This window comes from Melopsittacus undulatus, chromosome 18, assembly GCF_012275295.1.
Source record: "Melopsittacus undulatus isolate bMelUnd1 chromosome 18, bMelUnd1.mat.Z, whole genome shotgun sequence".
NCBI lineage: Eukaryota > Metazoa > Chordata > Aves > Psittaciformes > Psittaculidae > Melopsittacus > Melopsittacus undulatus.
This window is the reverse complement of record NC_047544.1, coordinates 4,083,098-4,098,613: the sequence shown is the minus strand read 5'-3', so window position 1 is coordinate 4,098,613 and position 15,516 is coordinate 4,083,098. Positions and strand designations below refer to the sequence as shown.

Here is a 15,516-nt window from a genome sequence, read left to right as displayed (position 1 = left end):
AAAGAGTTGACATGCATTGAGCTCCCTTGACCACAAAGCACAGACTTCAGTACCTCTGGCAGTTATATGCTCTTGCTTTCACTCAAGACCTTACCTCTTCTTCCCCCCATCCTTGTCTTTTTGTCCAAAGAAAGCTATCCATCCTGGTGCTGGTTATGAAGGTGTCTCCGAATACAAGTCTGTTGTTTATTATCAAGTCAAGCAACCTTGCTGGTATGAAACTGTGAAGGTAGGAGTGTGGAATTTACAGTTCTGCTTGCTTTGTGGGGACCTAGTTTAAAACCAGTATCTGCACCAGTAACAGAATGTCCTGTAAATTGGCTGGAGATAGCGAATTCTGGTGCTATGTTATTCCCTGTGTTATCACATGCAGGTGTCCATTGCAATAGAAGAAGTCAGTCGTTGCCATCTGAGATTCACTTTCCGTCATCGGTCGTCACAGGAATGTAAGTACCAGCAGATCTGCAGGAGTCCTGTCCTCTTTCTGCTCTCACTGAGGTTTTCTGAGTATCCACCACAGCTGTAGCACTTACATTTCTACCTGTTCCCAGTGTTATGCATTTTCTTTCAAGCAGCCTTTAAAAAAGGTTTGGTGCTGGTGTTGTTCTAAACCTGAAATGAGATGGGGAGGAACATATGAGCCCCCTTGAAAGCCAGTTGTCAGTGTTCATTGCTGCTTTGGCTTCTGTGTGTATGGTGTTGGTTTGAATTGATTTCAGAGTTCAGTGCAAGTCTGGTGGGCTTCTAGTGATCTTCCTATAGGAGGATTTCTCATTAGGGCAATGAAAGGCAATGAGAAAGTTAGAGCCCTGAAACAAGGTCAGCAGTGTAAGACACAGGAGTGTGATGCTGTTAAATAAAGAAGAAGCTGCATGTAGTTAACTGCATTATGGCTAGTATGGGCATAAATAAGACAATTCCTAATAAAGCTTTTTCCTTCTGTTTGCAGCTAGGGATAAGTCTGAGAGAGCATTTGGCATGGGCTTTGTGAAGCTGATGAATGCAGATGGGACAACACTGCAAGATGGCAAACACAATTTGATTGTATATAAGGTAGTTTGGGCATATGCAGTCTTCACTTTTGTTTGACTAATCAAAACAAATCTCTTGGCTGACTTTTTTCCTAGCAATGTAGATACCAGCATTGCAGAGATCTTGAATAACTTTTCAAGGGTAATAAGGGTGGTAGATACATAGATATTCACCTTAAGAGTGTGCAGCAAACAGGCAGGTGAACGCCTGCTTTGGAGGATCAGTGTGTGATGAGAAGATCTGGTGCCTTGAATCATGGTAAGAGGAGAAAGTTAATTCATTGCAGTAGAAAGTGGCTCAGCATTGAAAAGAGCTGAGTTCATTGGCAGTATGGGCAACTTCTGTTCCCTAAAGTCAGAGGCCTGGGTAAGGTGTTTAAAGGAAAAGGTGTTTAAAGCCCTCTGTGACTGTCTTGAAGTGTAGAGCTGCAAGAGTTCAGATGAGGTGTGCTCAGTGTGAGATAACCCTTGTCTTTGCTGTGTTTAACAACAGGGTGATAACAAGAAAATGGAAGATGCTAAATGCTACTTAACTCTTCCTTGTACCAAAACGGAGATGGAGGAGAAGGAGACCCCCTCGGGGAAGAATCTGCACCATCTAACCAGCTTCACACCCACTAAAGACAGTACAAAAGACAGCTTCCAGATTGCCACATTGATCTGCTCCACCAAACTTACCCAGAATGGTAGGTCTTGCATGAGCAGCTGAGCTGTATCATGCTGGATATTTGAAATAAAGAGGGTGCTTCCTTTATGCATTTAGCTTTAATCTTGCTGTTCCATGTGCCCATGGAATCATGTTGCCAGCACAAGCTGATGTTACACAGCCACTGGAAACCATGTCCACATCTTAATGTCCTTTATACAAGAGGTTTCAGTTTTAACTTTAAGAACCATCTCTAGGAGGCTGCTCTAAGGTAAACACAAGCACTACTAAGAGAGTCACACACTCCAGTGACATTCCTAGCTTGAAATGCCTTCTCTTGAGTGCATGAGAAGCCTGCAAAATTGGTCACCAAGTGCCTTGTGTTATCAAATTACACCAAGGTTTCCATTCCTAGCAGAACTCAACTTTGTTGCCAAGACAAAAGAGCCATCTCAAGGTAATATTCTGTACATCAGCGTGAGGTTTCCTTGTAAGCTGGTCCTAAAACTAACCTCTAGTCCTTGTTCTGTGTTGTGCAGCCAGGAAGTCAGCTGTAATCTGTGTCTAATTGCTGATGTTCTGTCTTGCTAGTTGACCTGCTGGGTCTGTTGAACTGGCGTTCTAACTCCCAGAACATCGCTCACAACCTAAGGAAGCTAATGGAGGTGGAAGGAGGAGAAATTGTAAAGGTATGCAGAGAGATGTGAGTCTCCTTGTTATGCACTTAGGTATGTGCTTGATGTGGACCTTAAAGGGTTGTAATCGTGCTGTATCTGAAAGCTCTGTATAGGCTGTGAGAACCCTTCTAGCTGCTGAGCCATAGAGCAGAAGTTATACTTTGCCCCAAGAGCTCTCATGAGTGGAATTACACAAGTTAAATGTTACCAGGATCAGGGTGATAGTGGTGACTTTATTTTTCCCCTCTGTCCTGAACAACTAAAGGAAGTGTTGTGTCATTGCAAGCCAGTCTTTATGTACAGCGTCATGCCTTAGTACAGTGTGATGTGGTTGATTTGGCCCAGTGCAAGCTTAAACTATAAAGAATTAAGTGTGTGCAGTAGGTCTCTTGCTAGATAAAAAGGAAATGGAACAGTGGGGCTACTCAGAGCTGGTAAGAAAAGATCCTGCTTGCTATAGTGAGAGAATAGTGTGATGACCATGACAAGGATGTGAATGAACACAGGACTAGGATCCCTTTTTCAGTCTTCATTCATGGGCAGCGTTTCCAGATCAGCTGAGCTAGGCCAGAAGGGGGAAAATGATCCTAAAGAGTAGGCTCTTGTGCAGGATTCCTGTTGTCTCTTCCCACCCTTTTATTACTTTTTTCCCCTCAAGTTTTTGCAGGACACCCTCGATGCACTTTTCAACATCATGATGGAAATGTCAGAGAATGAAACCTATGACTTCCTCGTGTTTGATGCACTGGTGAGTGAGTCTGTTGTGCATTTGGAGTCCTTGGTTTTCAGCCATGTTTTCAGGCTGCTCCTGGTACTTCCTTCAGATGAGTGATTGGTAATTTGCTCCAAGAAATCAATCCTATTTAAACATTTCTTAAGGCATCTTAAGGCCTGAGATATGCAGTGAGCTTTTTAGTAACCACAGTGAAAACAGGAATTAATGTTTATATAATTTATAGTCATTTCTTCAGATAACTTTTAAGTTATCTGCATTTAAGGCAGTTTACAGCAGAGAAGAGCCTGTGTGTGAAAGGCATCACCTTTGGTGTTCAGTAACAGAGCTGCTTCATGCTGATCAACAAACACATACTTGACAGTTCAGGAAGACAGATGAAGTTAGATGTATCCAACTGACATTGGTCAGAGGAGCAAATACAAGGGGACAGAATGTCCTGGCTCTAACGGATGTCATTGCAGTAACAGAACTGAGTGTTCACTACGATCATCAGAATCATAGAATAGTTAGGGTTGGAAGGGACCTTAAGATCATCCAGTTCCATGCCATGGGCATGGACACCTCACATTAAACTATATCAACCAAGTCAACCTGCCCTTGAAAACCACCAGGGATGGAGCATTCACAACCTCCCTGGGCAACCCATTCCAGTGCCTCATCACCCTTACAGTAAAGAACTTCTTCCTTAAATCCAATCTAAACTTCCCCTGTTTAAGCTTTAACCCATCACCCCTTGTCCTATCACTAGCTTGAAAAGTACCATTTCTTAGTCTGAAAACCAGCCTTCAGCAGCTGTGCTCATAGCAGCTATGACAGTGTTACCTAGACTGTGCATCGTGCTGCTTCCTGTATCACTGCTGTAGCTTTGAGAAGTAGCTGCCTTTAAGTATCTGCTATGACCTCCCTTCCCTCCGAGCAGTCACACACACCACAGTATTTAGACACTATCAGAATATGAATAACACTATCTGCAGCATTAATGCTTTTAGGCAAACAAACCAAACCCATGAGCCAGCAAAGTAAATGATGTGCAATGAGAGCCTGAGTTCTGTTCGAGTGAGTTAGGGGTTGTGGCTCTGTACATCTGTTTCCTTTTGTGTTTTTGGCAGGTCTTTATTATTTCTTTGATTGGAGACATCAAGTTCCAGCATTTCAACCCTGTACTTGAAACTTACATTTACAAGCACTTCAGTGCAACCCTGGCATATGTGTAAGTATTGGTAACCACAAGCCCACTGATGGGTTTGGTAAACTACGCTGATGTGATGAAGGCAGCATTGACCAGACAAGAGTGTTTCACCCTCTTCTCTGCTTTCAGGAGAGAAAGAAACTCTGTAATTGCTCTTTTTACCCTGTAAGAAGTTTCTGTTGTAGGATTCCTTGTTTTCTATGAGGAAAAAACACAGCTACTGTGGAAAATCCTGTCCCAGACTCTGTGATTCACACTTTCTTTTGACCCATAGTCCTGTGATGGAAAAAGCATCTTCATGTTTTTCAGCTTGATTTCCTATTGGAACAAGTTTAGTGCAGTCAGTTTGTGTACATCTCTCCCTTATGAGTGCTTTGGTCTAGCATTGCTGCTAGAAGATCTGGCATCCCAGAAAGCCAAGGATTTGGGAAGGAAATAGGCTTGTCTGCTATTGATTTATTAGACTGTAGTTCCTCTCTGGAATAAGGAAGCTGGACTTCCACAGAAGCCTAACTGTGTCTGTATGAGTTCTCCTTTTATTTCCAAAGGAAACTCACCAAAGTGCTGAACTGTTACGTGGGAAATGCTGATGACTCCAGCAAGACAGAATTGCTGTTTGCTGCCCTGAAAGCCTTGAAGTACCTGTTCCGATTCATTGTGCAGTCCCGAATATTGTACCTGAGGTGAGACCAAGGTCATTGGTTTCTCTTATTGGAGGTCAGTGGAGTTGCTTCCAGTCAGCACCATTGGAGGGGATGTTCTTCAGTGTATCCTCTATCCTTGAATTAAGAGTATCTTTCTGCCCTTTGTAGCTAGAAAGTAAGTTAAGTAAAAGTTGAACTACCTAATCTGAAGAGGAGAATCCTTCTAGCAGTGTTTTGGTAGTGCTGAAAAGGAACCCATTCTGTATTAAATAATCAAAACATAGAGTGAATTCCTCATGTTAAGAAACTTGGGGTAACAAATGCCCCCCAGTTACTTGAGAGGTGGTGGTGATACCATGTCCAAGCAGGGCATGGTCAATGACAGTGTTTTTGCTGTCGCCTCAAAACATGTTGTCAGAGATTTACCATGAATGTTTGGAATCCTTTGCTCATGTTCATTCTGGCTCTTTTCTTTCATAGAGCATGAGCCACTTGATTCTTGGAAGCCAAGCAGAATGGGATGCAATGGCAGTTTGAAAAGTGCAGTGGTCCCTTAGATTTCAGCAGGAAATCACTGCAGAATCCCTAATGCCATTTTTACACTTATGTCTTTGTAGGAGACTGCATTAAGATGTTGTTCCATAGGATAAAATCATATTTCAGCTACTATGACACTGTTAGCCTAGATTTATGTGTGTAACTAGCCCTTGCTGGTCTTTGCAGGTTTTATGGGAAAAGCGAAGCTGGGGATGAATTTAATGATGCAATACGCAAGCTCTTCCTCTCCTTCAATGTCCTCATGGACCGGCCTTTAGAGGAGGCTGTCAAGATTAAGGTATGCATGATGTGCAGGGCAAGGGAAGAGCTTTTATTAACAGGTACAGCTGGGGGAGCTGGGCTAGAAGAAGGGACACGCTTTGAGTGGTATAAAGCCCATTCAGATGAGTCACACCCCACCTCTGACCGTCTGTTTTAATGAGCTGTATGTGGCAGGAAAGGAATATTTAAGCCCCAAAGTCTATCAAATAAAGATGAGAGCCATGGCCTTGCTGGAAGCCCTTCAGCACCTGCTAGGGTGACAGCTAACAGCCAGTGAAGATGTCATCTACTGCAGTGTGCAAGACACTTCAACCAGTAGCACCAAGCGTGAGGGTGATGGAGATGGAAATGTGAAACTAGTGCAAAAATCAGTGATGCTGGGAATGAAAGTCATGAAAAACCAAATGGTTCCTAACTTTATTTTAGATGTTAGCTGGATTGTGAGCCTTCTGTCTGTGCTCTGAGGAGCAGAGCAGCCGTGCAGGGATGCTGCTAAATTGCTGAAGGCAATGAGGCCTTTAGATTGTGTTATTTCAGTTCTTGTAGCCAGCATGCTCTTTGTTTGAAGGAAACATTGATTCTAGACTTTCAATTAGCACTTGGGTAATTTGAAGCCCAGCTTTGATTCTCAGGCAGTCAGAGTATCTGACAGCAGCCACAGAACAGAGACCTTTTGTTGCTGTTGCACCTACTACTACCTACATAACTTATATGTGAACATACTAAAGTATACACAGAATACTTAGTTCTAAGTAGTGCTTTTCATAGGAGGCTGTAGGGAGCTTAATCCCTGGGACTGCAGGATGTTTGCAGAAACAAAAGAACTTGGCTTTGGGTCCTTGTTTTGTCACCTTTTCTGCCCTGAGCTGCAGATGGTCTGGTTGCTGGAGGCTCTTTGGATGCATGAATTTGATCTTAAGCCAGTTCTCTACAGGTGTCCACATATTTGCTCTTGACAAAAGCTGGATTTGCCATGTGAACTATGGGCATTGTTGATGAGACTTTATACCCTTTTAGAATGAACTGACTCATCTAACTCAGTTTCCATGTGTGTTTTATGTCCTTGTGTTTTCTTCTTGCAGGGTGCAGCTTTAAAGTATTTGCCAAGCATCATAAATGATGTCAAACTAGTGTTTGACCCTGTTGAGCTCAGGTAACTGTCCTCTAAACCCTGCTTGTCTGTCAGAAGGAATGTTGGAAACGTTCCTAGGAGCAGCCACTCTGTGACATGATGCTGCACATACTATGTGTGAATATGAGAAGGCACTTGCAGGGCTTTAAGGGAAGTCCCTTTAGTTCAGAGGAATCTGTCCATCTCTTTGACACTTTGAGATGTAACTGGAAACCCAGATTTGAGGCCTGAGAAGTGATAGATTGAAATGTGCAAGTTCCATTCTTAATGAGTCCTTCTGAAGTAAACTGAAGTGTGTGGCAAAGGCAAAGCCTTGGGCAGGAAAAGTTGTGTTTGTTGAGGGAATAGAAGCACTATGTGGATTTCTGTTCTCTGGGGCTCATAGCTTTGCCCAGAACCTCGGAGCTATTCCTCCTTGTTCTGACACAAATAATTTGCTCCTAAACAATAGACAGACAGCAAATGTACATGGAATTTAATTTAATGGAATCTCAGATTGAAATGAGTCATCACTCTTGATGAAAGGGGCATCTGGAAGGATGCGCTTTTGCTGTTGTATATAGCAAGTATGTATGTTTCAAGTTTCAGCAGTGGTCTGCTAAAGCTTTGCACAATTCTGCTTTCATTTCTAATGTGTCTTGGGATGCAAGCTTCATTTTAGGAGGTTTAAGCCTGCAAAAGATTGGGTTCCATAGTAATTTGGAGGTAACATGTCCACACAGTGACAAAACTACATGACTTGCCGAGGTGCAGGACAGCACAAGTGTAGGATGGAGTCACCTTGGTGAACACACTGACTATCTGCTTGCTTTGTGGTTTGCACACTAGTGTCCTCTTCAGCAAGTTTATCCAGAGCATTCCTGACAACCAGTTAGTTCGACAGAAGCTGAACTGCATGACCAAGATAGTCGAGAGTGATCTCTTCAAGCAGGCTGGTAAGTAGCAAATCAGAGTCTCTGGGTTCTGCATGGGGCCATGCACCCATAAAACCAAAAATGTCTTTTGGGTTCCCATGTCCTTTATATCAGTCATCAGCACGAACCTACTGTTAAATCCACCTTTAGACATGCTCCTTTCCATGGAACAGCCAAAACCTTTTCTGCTATTCAGTCTTTATATAGTGCCTAGTACTATATGATCCTAATGCAGTCTCTTGATTTAGAAGGAGGCAGAAGGCCTGAGTGTGCTGTTTGATGCAATACATATGATTACAGGTTTTATATGACTCTATCTAGGCTGTTAGTGGTAGCTCATGCAGATTTAAGCATGTTTTGGTGTTCAAGATAAAGTTATGAGCAGAAAGCTGCTGTGTGGTACCCAGGTATGCTGAGACCAACAAGATGTGTTTCATTTCTAGAATGCAGAGATGCTCTTCTGCCACTCCTAATAGATCAGCTAAGTGGCCAGTTGGATGACAACTCAAACAAGCCTGACCATGAGGCCTGCTCACAGCTACTTAGCAACGTTCTTGAAGTCCTGGATCGGAAAGATGTGGTGAGCATCAGCTGTCAAGGGTGTGAATGAAGGTTAATTCTTCTTATGAGAAATGATGGCAGAGAAGTGTTCTCAGCTTATGCTTTGAAGGGTTACCAAGTTCTCTGAAGAATTCTAAGGAATTGCCAAATTGCTGATGTTTGCAGAAATTGGGTTGCATTGCTGCAGAGATCTAGATGTAGAGATGTTTGGAGGAAGCTGTAAAAGTACTTGGATTTTGCAATGAAATAGGGACAAGGACCATTTTTCAGTCAGGAGAACACAGTTACACCTCACATTAGTCAGAGAAATTGATTCAAAGTTGCTGTGAAAAGAATAGTTTAAACTGAAGAGGAAACAAAGCCAGAGCAAAGCACCAGCTTTGGTTTAGCTCTGTCGGGATGAACTAATGAAGCTGCTATAGATCGGTTATGCGAGCTCTCCACCAAGTGTATACCTACAGTATCCAAATTGATTGCTTCTGTGTTCTCAAATCTCCTTTTATGCATCCTCTAATACCAGTTAACCACTGTCAGGGCAGCATAGAAGAGTGTACATTAAGAATTGTCTCATCTTTTCCTCCCTGACTGTCCCCAGGGTCCCACTGCTGTCCACATCCAGCTGATCATGGAACGCCTGCTGAGGAGAATAAACCGCACAGTGATTGGAATGAGCAGACAGTCTCCGCACATAGTGAGAGCCTTTTACTTGCTTCCCTTATTACTTTACCATTTGTTGTAGTGGAATTTACTCTCCTGGGAGATTTCAGTGTGTAGTAGTGGGTTATGAAATCATCTTCCCATTTCCTGCAGGGCTTCTGTGCCACTAAAACATGGCTTTTGGTGGTTTTGAGACCAGGTATTAGGATACACATTGTCCTCCTCCAGCAGCAGATTGAAGTGAGTCACAGTCAGCTGTGACTTCAAGTTCCTTTGGGCCCTTGTGCACAAAGAGTTTGGTTTCAGTGCAGTTTCTAGCACACAAGGAGTCACTGCTGAAGAAAATGCTCTTTTGTCACCTTGTCTGAATAGGATTAAATGAAGCATCTCTAAGAGGCCTTTCTGACCACTGTGTGGCATCTTAGAACATGTAAGCAAGTTGGTATGTTCTGATTTGCCCGATGCTTCATCTACAGAAAGATAGAAAAATCAAGAGGTGGGCATATATAACAATGTGTTATTTTGAATAACTCTAAGGTCAAGTTAGTGCTATTCCCAATGTCAGCCATGAGGATTACAGTTGGACATAGTAAATCTGAAAATCATAGAATCATTTAGGTTGGAAATGCAGGAAAATAATCAAATGTTTTGTTTTTCCTGTTCCAGGGTATTTTTGTGGCCTGCATGACAGCCATCCTGAGGCAGATGGATGACTTCCATTACAGCCATTACATCAATACTTTCAAAACCAGGCAGGACATTATTGTAAGTCAGCCTGGCTGGGGAATTAGCTCAGTTTATAAAGCATTACACTCTGTTTCTGAAAGGTCATTTCAAGTTATCGTGCTCAGCTTGGAGTGATTATACTGAACTCATCAGCAATGACTTATGGGCACCTAGTGCCTCAGCCATTGAGGGTGCATTGACATCACCCTGCTGGGTATACTCAGTGGATGCTGCTGACTCAGTACAGCCTGAGACCAGCATTTGTAGCATTGAGTAAAAACATCTTTAATGAGTATTTAAACCTGTGCAAGTAAGAAGTTAGGAACCAGAATAGTGGATGAAGATAGAAGAGGAAAAGCATTTTCCCCTCTCTTGCTCTCACTGTATCTCTTTGTGGTCCTCTATGTCTAATTCTTTCTGCTCCTCTAGATTTTACTGAAATGCTTTAGTCTTGCTTTAGTGGGCAGCAACGCAAATAGTTCCCTTTGTGTTGAAAACTGTGTCCAATTCATGGCCCCAGAGACTTTCAGTATGAAACCAGGTGAGACATTCAGGTTTTATGTTTCTGGACGCCCTTAGAATTAACAGCTGTGTCCAGCTTTTCCTTCAGACTGCCCAGAACAAGAACTAAACCCAGTACTTACGCAAGTCTCTGAAGCATGACACAGCAACTCTTCTGGCTTCTTTGCCCCTTTACTCCTTGTTGTGCAACTTAATAGTGCTTGCTTATTGAAATACTGCCTGAGGAAGGGCCTGGAGTTGTGTTCTTCCTCTAAAAGCCAGATCAAAACCCACAAGAAAGTGTTTGCCATTCATTTTGGATGGCAAGGTGATCTCCGTTTCCCTGTGCAGTTGGAATTGCAATCTGTTGGGCAACATAGCCACCTACAGGACACACATTTTATCACTTCTGCATCTAAAAGGCTGCATTGTCTGCTGAGCACTCATCATCCAGTTTTAGACTGGCTTGTTCTGTTATCCAGTGTAAGGCTAGACAAGTGCTTCCTGAAATGTGCAATCCTTAGTCTTCTGAAGCAAGCCCATGTTTGTGAGGGTGCAGTAGTTGTGGACACCCATAGAACGTTGCTTTTGGCTTTACTGCAATAATTGGGTTTGGTTTTGCTGTTGTTGCTGGTTCGAGTTTGCTCTGGTATTTTCAGCCCTGTCAGGGCATCATTACTTGGTTGGTTTAACACTGTTAGAAGTTGATTCATGCCTTCAAGGTGCCCCATGTCAGGTCCAGACCTTTCCATCAAGCTCTGATTTAATGGTGCCTAAGGGATTTTTACTGAGGCAGCACCAAATGCCCATTTCTCTCTCTACATCAATGTCATTTGCCATTCTCTAGAGAAAGCTTCTCAGCTCAGCAGATGGATGGATTGATTGATTGATTGATTGATTGATTGATGATGTTTGCCAGGTGGTGATGTCTCATCTGACCTTCTGTGTGGCCCTCTCATTTTTGAATGCTTATGTCTTTGTAGGGAACAGAATCCATTTATATGCTCATAGGTACCATTTATATCTGTAGAGACCACAATATAGAGATCAATACTATTGATATTGCCTCTTTTTGCTTATCTCTCTTTTTCCTTTTCCTGTTTTCTTACTCTACAATTCAATCTTGCCTTGCCCACATCTTAAGGTGAGATACAGCTTTGTTTGGAGCACTTCAGTGTTTGTTCAACAAGTCTTTTCCTTCAGTAATGTTCTAAACTATGTGTCTGACAGCATGTTCTCTACCTTGTTTAAATGTTCTTTCTGAAACTGGACCAGAAAAGACTTAACTAATTGGGAAGGGGAAATACATTCTAATTTCCATCTCTGTGGAAGGTACTGCTGTTGTACTGTCCTCATTCAGCCATTTGGAAACAAGTCCTTGAATACTGGTTTTGCTTTTTAATCCAGCCTGTGCACCAGAGCTCCCTACAACACAGCTTAATGCAAAACAGTGAAGGCAGATTTCATTAAACAGCTCAACATGTTCTGTGGGATTATTCCTCCTTCTGTAATTGAATGGATGAGATGTCAGAAATAATTTAGTTATTGGGGTATACCCACACAATAAGAGATTCTTCTTAGGAGTTACAGTGCATTGATTGCTAATCAGTGCAGTTGTTCATCAATGCAATGGAAACATCTGCATTTCCCTGTATTTTCCTGTGGATAAAAGATGACCATGTTCAACCTGATGGGCTGTGGGTTTTATTTTTCCAACAGGACTTCCTGATGGAAACATTCATTATGTTTAAGGATCTGATTGGGAAAAACGTCTATGCAGCTGACTGGATGGTCATGAATATGATGCAGAGCAGGTACCGAGTTGCTGCTATTTTAAGTCTTGTTACTGCTTTGGAGCCTTTCTGTTTCTGAATGGAGGGGGAGTCACACGAGCAGGCCTGGGAGTCCCTGGGGTCACAAAGCCTTGTTCTCTTTACACTTTCAGGGTGATGTAAATCAGATTGCAGTAAATTGCAGTGCTTGCACTGCCATTTCTGTTGCTGGAACTGGAAATCTTTCTTCTCCTGCCCATAGGCACACAGTGAAAACCATGCAGTCTTTCAGCCACTCACTTATCTGCTGAAGAGCACAACATAAACCAAGGAAGCCTTTTTTGGTTTCAATTCTAAGGGAATCATATGGGAAACATAAAGCTAGAGCTGGACATGAGTGGTTTAGGGTTTAGTGTGCTACCTGTGAACTTGAACTGCTCACATTCATTCTGCCCTCTGCTGTGGGCTTTGTGTGGCCTTATGTGAGTCATTCTTCTGCTGAGTCTGTACAATTTGAATGGCTTTGGTTTGCTGTCTGCTGTGCTGGGTAGCAAAGCGTGGCTCAAATCTCCTATCCAGGAGACAGCAGCGAGCATCTGTTCTCATCTCCTGAGCTTACATGTAGGAGTCCTAAACCCATAGCTCCAATGTTAGCCACCTTTTACTTGATGGTTTTATCTCTTCCAGGGTTTTCCTACGGGCAGTGAACCAGTTTACCTCTGTACTCAACCGTTTCTTTCTGGACCAAACCAGTTTTGAACTCCAGGTAATAGTTCCATTGTGTCTGGATTTTCTTATGGACCCTGATCCTGAAAGGCAGGAAGAACAAATAAACCCCCTGTTAAGAGGTGTGCAGAGATGGAAAATACCTGTAGTCTTTCACAGCAAAGCAGGAGAATGCAGAGCAGCTCTGAATGACAGAACTGGGGTTAGTGCAGCAATAACTTGCAAGTAAATACAACTGCTGCAGGCTTTCCAAGGTCAAGTTTATCATTGTGCTGACTGTAGCTGATGTGTGCTTGAGGAAAAAATACTGTGTGGGGATGACACTGTCACAGCCTTTAGTTGGCAAGTACAAGCTAAAAGGAGTGAGAGATTTCAAGTTGCTGGATGCTTGTGACTTGCCTGTGATGACTGGGAACACACTCAGCTGCCAGCTCACTGTGGGTCCCCTTCCTCATTAACACTACAGCATGTGGGGCTGTGTAGCTGTGATGTAGCTGGTTGTTGCTTCTCCTTTGTCTTCTCCTCTTTTAGACTTGTTTCTGTTCCACAGCTCTGGAACAACTATTTCCATTTGGCAGTGGCCTTTCTCACTCATGAATCCCTCCAGCTGGAGACCTTCTCGCAAGCCAAACGCAACAAAATTATCAAGAAGTGAGTTTCCATGTACTAAGTTTCCAGGTTTCTTTGCTCTGAAGAAGCTTCATTGATGCCATTCCAGACGTACCCACACAACCTTACAATGAGATGAAGCGCGTTGTAGAAGTACTTGCTTAATGAATGATGGTAAAGGGAGGAGGTGTGACTAGGACAGGTATCAGGTCTTTACATTGTGGATATCAGTCTGGTTAGGTAGATCCTAAGTTGTTTGAGCTGAACTTCAGCACCTTGCCAAAAGATTCTTTCCACTGTAAGGTCTGCAATAGAAGTCTTGCCGTAGCTCCCAAAGCAACACCTTATGCAGTTCCTCCTCCATTACAGATGGTAGGTAAGAATCCTAAAAGCTCTGCAACTTCCTAGTCCCCTCTCTTTGCTTTTTGTGTTTTGAAAGAAGAGCACTTCAGAGTCATTCATCAACCCAAAAGGAGTCATTTTTAGTAATGTGGCCAAATTCACAGACACCGAGCAGCTGTTCCTTGCATTTAGCTGGAATCAAGTGCCTAAATGTCTTTGTAGACTTGATATGGAATTTTGCTAGGGCATACACAGTTAATGTTTGCCATCTTTTGTCTGCAGTAATGACAGCTTTAGGATGCCTGGTGATTCAATATTCTTGCATTGACTCGATAACAGCAGTTAAGGCTTTAGGGAAAGCCATGAAACACAGCAAAACCCTCAGTAGAATTGCATGAAGCAGCAGGGCTGCAGCTTTGTTCTGCTCTTGGGGGCTCTGCAGTCTTCTGTCACATTGGCACATGGCCATTCTCTTTCCCTGTGCATTAGTGCTGGGCAGGGTAAGGAACTAAAAGGATGAGGTGAACATCTAACAAAAGGTCTGCAATAATGAGGATGTTCTTGGTAGACCTTTAGTGGGGAAGACAGTCTGTGAGACCCGTTGCTATTCAGTGTATTCAGGTTTGTGTGTGCTGTTTGTTTTAAGGAGAGGGTAGTAGATCTTTGGGTTTGCCATTCATTTCTTCAGCAGCTTTGAAAGGTAATTCCAGTGTTCAAGCCTCTTTCAGCTTTCTCTTTCTAACACTTTTTTTCTAGGTATGGGGACATGAGGAAAGAAATTGGCTTCAAAATAAGGGATATGTGGTATAACCTGGGTGAGTTCCAGCTAAAGAATTGTCTTTATCCAAGCTCCCAAGCTGTGTTTCACATCCTTTATTACTTTATGAAAGCTGCTCATGTTCAATGTGGGGAAATACACTTAAGGTTCAGCTGTTCCAGCACACAAAATCTCTTTCCTTTCTCTGTGAATAGCTTGCAGAAGCTGCTGAGAGAATTTCTTAGCTTCCCTTTAAAGGATGTGCTGCCATATGAATGTCAAGGGCATGATTTTCCAGAGAGCCCTTGTGATTTGCAGCACTGTGTGCAGCTCAGTTCAGTTATTTCCTTGGACTACTGTATTTTAGAGCTGTACATGTTGATTCTACCTTAAGTAGCCATTATCCATATAAAATACACATTCCAAGTAGAATGTCTGTCGTTTATGGGCTTTACTGTATGGGAATAATGTGCTTAAACATTTGAATATCCAAATCCTGCTGTTAAAATGTGTCTGCCTTTGATGTTCTTGCAGGTCCCCACAAAATAAAGTTCATTCCAGCAATGGTAGGCCCAATCCTGGAGGTAACCCTGGTCCCAGAGCCGGAGCTACGGAAAGCCACCATTCCTATCTTCTTTGATATGATGCAGTGCGAGTTCAACTTCAGTGGGAATGGAAACTTCCATATGGTAAGGGAGCCTGGTATCTTCAGTGCAGATGTTCTGCACTGGGCAAGGAGAGGAGAACATTCAAACAAAGAGAAACCAAGTACAAAAACCCCACACAAAACAAGCCTCGTGCCAAACACTTTGAGAAGTTCCTGTGGTTTTAGGAGTCAGGACTCTTCTGTCCCTGGCTACCTTTGCATGACTTGGATAATGAATGGATTCCTGTTTTCCATAGCTTTCTGCATTTGCAGATGTGTGAATGCCCACATCTACATTGTGAAGCAATTTGAAGCCCCTAAGAGAGTACTCTAAAAGATAATGTCTATTTTCATTTATAATAACAGTATAAATTCCCCCAAGACAGATCTTTGGCAGTAAATGTAAGTTACTCTACAGAAAATGGCTGGAC

The 15,516-nt window shown here is 42.7% G+C and overlaps 1 protein-coding gene across 1 annotated transcript in view; it reads left to right on the top strand.

Annotated features, from left to right (window-relative positions):
* The window catches only part of DOCK5 (dedicator of cytokinesis 5), a 54,258-nt gene that overhangs the window by 15,322 nt on the left and 23,420 nt on the right, over positions 1–15,516 (top strand). The window contains exons 14-32 of the mRNA XM_031043285.2: positions 131–229; positions 374–446; positions 950–1,053; positions 1,525–1,717; positions 2,269–2,366; positions 3,013–3,102; positions 4,200–4,300; positions 4,828–4,962; positions 5,647–5,758; positions 6,825–6,895; positions 7,703–7,809; positions 8,232–8,368; positions 8,945–9,040; positions 9,673–9,771; positions 11,953–12,047; positions 12,693–12,771; positions 13,282–13,382; positions 14,439–14,497; positions 14,974–15,128. Coding sequence (XP_030899145.2) covers positions 131–229; positions 374–446; positions 950–1,053; positions 1,525–1,717; positions 2,269–2,366; positions 3,013–3,102; positions 4,200–4,300; positions 4,828–4,962; positions 5,647–5,758; positions 6,825–6,895; positions 7,703–7,809; positions 8,232–8,368; positions 8,945–9,040; positions 9,673–9,771; positions 11,953–12,047; positions 12,693–12,771; positions 13,282–13,382; positions 14,439–14,497; positions 14,974–15,128 — 2,004 coding nt within the window. The remainder of the gene's footprint in view (positions 1–130; positions 230–373; positions 447–949; positions 1,054–1,524; positions 1,718–2,268; positions 2,367–3,012; positions 3,103–4,199; positions 4,301–4,827; positions 4,963–5,646; positions 5,759–6,824; positions 6,896–7,702; positions 7,810–8,231; positions 8,369–8,944; positions 9,041–9,672; positions 9,772–11,952; positions 12,048–12,692; positions 12,772–13,281; positions 13,383–14,438; positions 14,498–14,973; positions 15,129–15,516) is intronic.